Genomic DNA, 6000 nt, shown 5'->3' on the forward strand with positions numbered 1-6000 from the left:
CTCAAAGTCAATCCTGATTTCCTAGATTAGCATTTTACCTTAAAGCCACCAGCAATTAACACAAGAATTGAAGGAAATTAAGTGCTTATAAATGCCATGTAAACAGAGAGAGTATTCAACAACTGGGAGTCAGATTGTCGTATTCACGCTAAAGTTGAATGATTTTTTTTTTTTCTTAATTCTCTAAAGATGGCTCAACTTTAATTTTTTTAATGGGTTATATATATATATATTATTTTTTTAATGGGTTATATATATATATTAATTTTTTTAATGGGTTATATATATATATATTAATTTTTTTAATGGGTTATATATATATATATATATATATATATATATATATATATATATATTGAGGATAAAGATTAATACTTGTTAGTTATGAATCAGTTTCAAAAGGGGAAAACAAAAGCAAAAGCGAATTTGTTTTTGTTTTCTCTTTTTGAAACTGATTCATAACTAACAATTATTAATCTTTATCCTCAATAGTAATATAGCTCTAGGATAAATATACCTATTGGGCTTATTATATATCTACATTACTATGAGCACTGTTCCTTTAAAGTATTAATACATTAAAATAAACTTTGCTCTTTTTGACTTCCGGTCTAAATCCCACTATAAAATAAAATATATATAGACTTGTATGTAATTATACTGAGTTCGTGAAATTCAGTAAATTTTCATATACCAATGAGTTTTAAGCCAAAAAAGGTTGACTTAAAGAGTAAGCTACAAAATTATCAAATTTTATAATTAAGCATAGGTAGATGTTTCTTGCATGCCTTTCTAGCTAGGGATTTCCCCCGTCCTTCCTTCTCTTAAAAAAATGCTCCATTGCCAAAAGTGTGCTTATTCATAAAGTCTGAAGAAATGCTGGTTTTGAAAATTTTCAAACGACATAATGCTTGAAATTGTCGAACTGATCATGGAAACAATTGTAACATAAATTGAAATACACTTTTTGTTGCCACCAACACCTTGTTTTGAAGTCTTGTTTTTGCTTACACAATATATATATATATAAAAAGAGAGAGAGATTAAAGTATGAAAACATATTTACAGCAATTAATATGTACTTCTCCATTGCATCTAACTCTATTTCTTGATGTCCTGAATATAAACTTTTCAAAATTGTTGCTTGGAAAACATTTTCATAAACTTTTCTATTTAACTGACATTTTGTGAAATGTTTAATTCTGTATTTATTGAATAAAATATCTTTGAATTTCTTAAAAATAGAAAGAAAAAAAAAAATAGACATATTTGTCAAGATTTGGTTATGCAAACAAATATGTATTTTCGGAACGAGATTAAAATTAATTTTTTAAAGAAATATCCGGATTATTTGAATTTTTTTGACTACTGTTCTCATCTTGAGTGTTAGTTTCACAATGTTTCTATCGATGTAACCTTTGAATTTAGGTGTATCTTATTGAACTATAGAGTCTTTCTGTTGAACTCAGGAATTTGCACGGAATTTCAAACAGAACCCTTTATTTAATCCATGGGGATAGAATTCTCTTGTTCTGTTAGTCATGGCTGAGTAAAAGACCTAAGTAATTTGTAATTGTATTTTGAGTGTCGCCCACTCTGAAGATGGAATCTTCAATCTCCAAACATGTAACTTTTACAACAGAACTTTATCGAGAATTCTATTTACTACGTTGCGAGTTTGATAGAAAGATTCCCAAGTTCGACAAGATGTGCCTGAAGAATGTTAAATATTTGTGAAAATAATACTAAAGACGAGGTCAGTAGCCCGAAAAATCCCAAAAAATCCAAATATTCTAAAGAAAGGTGTCAATATTAAAACGTTCAGTAAAAATTGTCAACATTTTCTGTAAATCTATTGACATGTTGGTGTTCAACTATTAAAAAAATAATTAATTTTAGTAAAATTATCTTCCTTGAACTTTCTCATCTTCAGGGGAACTTCCAATTAATTGAAAGAATGTACAGTAAAATGAAGTTTTTAAAACATATCTTAACAGAGTTTTAAGAGAAGTTTTTTTTTCTTTCTTTCAGCCATTATGATTCTTATCCATATGTGGGCCACCGACTCCGTTCAGACAGCACAGAGTCCCATGGCTCACGTAGTAGTTACTCCGCAGAGAGCTGTGCCTCTAGTCCAGCTGTTGAAATACCTCTTAAGTATGAACAACTTTTTAATTCTTTTTTTATTCTGTTACAATTGTCATTTTTTTTTTTTTTTTGCATTTGACATGGTTATTGTCCAGAATTCTCCCTATGTTAAACAGAATAACAAAGAAAAATCTGTATGATGTATGTGCTCATAATGAAACGAAAATATATTCCAAAAATCATGTAATTTGATTAAGTAGTTTTACTTTCAAATAAAAAAAATATCAAATCTTATGAGTATTAAATTATTGTCGCTCTCATCCACCATTTTGGAAAAAAATCAAAGCAACTTACCAAATTTATGTTGTAATGCCTATGAATTCCCATTAATCGCTTAAAAATGATTTTCTTTATAAATATAAAACTGCCCACGCTTTTTTGGTTGTGTAGGCAAACTTCTATCTGTTTAACTCGATAGATTTTCCAAACTTCTATCTGTTTAACTCGATAGATTTTCCAAACTTTACTCCTATAAATCTGAGTAAAGCATTTTGAACCGTCCAATGAAATGTTTCTACAAAAGAGATAAATTATTTACAATTACTTGACACTGATTCTGGAACTGTCGGAATCGCAGTTAATAGTATAATAAATATAACGCCTCGGCCTAACATTTACAGGCAATATGAACTGGAACAAATACACAGAGGACATTGCAAAGAAGGTGGGTTCCCTCTATCGAGCTAGAAGACTACTCACACCCGAGAGTATCCTGTATCTTTACAAAGCCACCATTCACCCATGCATGGAGTATTGTTGCCACATCTGGGCTGATGCATCTACCACTAGTCTCTCCCTCTTAGATAAAGTCCAAAAAAGAATTGTTAATCTAATCGATCCCACTTTATCAACTAAGCTCCAGCCTCTGTCCCATCGCCGCAATGTTGCATCACTATGCCTGTTTTACAAATATTTTAATGGAATGTACTCTGATGAACTCGTTTCATTTGTACCCCTTCAACCTTGACCCCTCGACGTACATATCCCCAACAAACCCGCTTAGCAATAAGATCTCACCCCTTCACTGTTGTTCTCCCTAAATGCTAAAAAGCTTTCTATTCTAATAGTTTCTTCCCTTGAACAGGTAGACTTTGGAATTCCCTTCCTGCTGCCTGCTTCCCTGGCTGAACTGATGTGCAGAAATTTAAATGTAACATAAGAAAATATCTTGTTAATCTTTCCTAGACCCCAAATAGTAGCCCCTTTATGTCCAAGTGGCGATATGCTTTGTAAGGGGTGAACATGAGTAAAGAAAAAAAAAAAAAAATTATATAGTAAGGACCAGGACAACAGAATATTCTTATTGTTTTGACGCTCAAGTATATATGTAATGTAGTACACATGTAGACCCAACACGTATGCAGTCTACGTTGCAAGGGATGCAGGATAAGTAATAATTTGACTCCTTTTTTTTTTTTTTTTTTTTTTTTTTTTGTAACAACATTCTTTTTCCATGTGTGTTCTCAGTATGGCTGTGACGTCACCCACACTTCTAACGTGATTGTCAGTTTGTATTCACGCTCTTGTTAGTGTCTTTTTCTTTGCACATGATTTGGCGTTTGTGTATGTGCATCCACACTCTGTTAAATAAATATTCAACGGATATTTACTCGAGAGACAAAACAATGCATAGAATATTCTGTTGTCGTAAACTTAATAATAATAATAATATATATAGTCTTGGAAGTTTTTCAACCTCTGTATAGAGAGAGAGAGAGAGAGAGATAGAGAGAGAGAGAGAGAGAGAGAGAATTACAAAGCTAAATATCTTTAAAATTGGAACTGTTGTTATAACAAAAAATTTAATATACTAGATAGAGTAATTAAAGAAATAGGATGCAGAAAATAAAATAAATTAAAATATTTATTTGATTTTATCAAAAATTAAAACAAGGAATTATAATTTGAAAAATTATAATTCCTTGTTTAGATTTGAATGGATCAATAAATATTGTAATTTATTCACTTTTATTTACCATCCCCAATTTTCCCCATTTCTTACATATATATTAGGTTACATTTCACTGATGATGAAATGATGATGAGGATGGTCGAGTCGTCAATTTCGTTTAAGTCTATTTAGTTTAAAAATACTTAAACACCTGTTAGTGGAATAGAGAACACACGCAGTTGATTATAAAAATATTTGTTTTTTTATTTCTGTACATTAATGTTTTTAATGGCAGATTGACAAATCTGATTGCCGGGTGACAGGGTTGGTGGATGGTGTATAGATGACTGTGTTGCTCTGCACTCGTGTTGTTGTTTCATGTCTCTCGCTGGTTGTCCCTTTTTATGTAGCCTAGAATGACGATTTCCAACCGGCATTGTTTCACAAGAATGTGGTCACTCGCTTTAACATCATCTCCCAGGCTCTCTTAGACTTGTGCCCGACTTTTTTGTTTGCCGTCCTTGACCACACAAAGAGTCTACACGTGACCCTTGGTTACGTTTTCTGGCCAAATTTATTGTTTTAACCTCTTACCAGAGGTCTCTTATGCAACATTAGTATGTAAAACTAAGAGACAATTTAGTATTTAACATCAGGAGCAGTTGATGCAAAGTATCTTAGAGATTTTATCCATCCGTTAGTCACATTTTTTTATAAACATAATTGTTTCATTTCAAAATATCATAGATCTTAACTACTTTAAGAAATGTTAAATAATAAATTGACAACGGATATAGCAGATGCCATGACTGGAAACCGACACCTTCAGATCTTCAGTCTGACTTTCTACTAAGTTATTTAGATTTTTCTTATAATTATTTTGTTATGGTAATGTTTTAAGCTCTATTTATATCTTTGACATTATGTCATAGATTCAAATGTTTCAAAAGATGAATTCAAACATAAGCGATAATAAAAAAAAATTAATAAATGGGTAAACAATAGCGTCGGAAATCATTTTAAGAATTTATTTTGTTTTAACTACATATTGGCATTAAAACCAACTTTATATTTTTTAACTAGAATTCGGAATGCATAATTCTAGTTATATTAAGATTGAGAATTGTTTGTGGTCACTTGATATAAAGAGCAATAATTGCAATTTTATAGCCATTCAATATCCATAATCTTTTTATTATTGTGTGTGTGTGTGTGCGCATTCTCCTAACTTATAATTTAAAGATTATAATTTATGTGACTTAATGTTGTATTTAATTCCTATAGAAACTAATTTGAATTAAAAAACGAAATAATAATAATAATTATAAAAGTGAAAACTTGAGCCATATTATTTTGTGTTCTTTTATTTTCCCACAATACATAAGTTCCCTCTTCACATAAGTAGCAGTAGTACTTCTTTTTCTTTTTTTTTCTAATCAACAACAAAATCGAAATACGAACAAGATGATGTCCAAAAACCAAATGACATATGTCAAGCAAAAACTCTGTCATTTATTCTCCCACTCCCAGCAGCATCTAAATTTGCATATTCATGTTATTCCCGTATCTGAAGGGTTCCAGGTTTGTCCACCACTGCTTCCCTGCAGCAGGCGCATGCCAACCATGGCTGCTTATTTTCATGCCGCTTCACGTGCCAACCACAATAATCCATTTTTATACTGTTTATAAAGCTATTAATGTTGTTAACATCATTTTTAAAATAAAGTTCAGGAAAAAAACATGATTGAATAAAATGTCAATTCTCAAAGACTTGCAAAATACCAACAATTCCAACTCCTTCCCAATTTCTAACCATAACTTTTCAAGATGCTTCTTAGGAAGTTTTATAATTTCATTTTAACAAAACATTTGCATTGTGATAACCTTCTATAACTCTTTTCTATACATATTCTGTGCATTGCTTTCAGCAATCTACATTTCCTTGTCCTGAATTCTGTTGT

At 30.9% G+C, this 6000-nt stretch overlaps 1 protein-coding gene across 1 annotated transcript in view; it reads left to right on the plus strand.

Annotated features, from left to right (window-relative positions):
- Nucleotides 1-6000, plus strand: part of LOC145293983 (uncharacterized) — a 245865-nt gene that overhangs the window by 217353 nt on the left and 22512 nt on the right. The window contains exon 7 of the mRNA XM_080140875.1: nucleotides 2032-2157. Coding sequence (XP_079997001.1) covers nucleotides 2032-2157 — 126 coding nt within the window. The remainder of the gene's footprint in view (nucleotides 1-2031; nucleotides 2158-6000) is intronic.

The sequence above is a fragment of the Euprymna scolopes genome, chromosome 15, assembly GCF_053919585.1.
Source record: "Euprymna scolopes isolate OS-2025 chromosome 15, ASM5391958v1, whole genome shotgun sequence".
NCBI lineage: Eukaryota > Metazoa > Mollusca > Cephalopoda > Sepiida > Sepiolidae > Euprymna > Euprymna scolopes.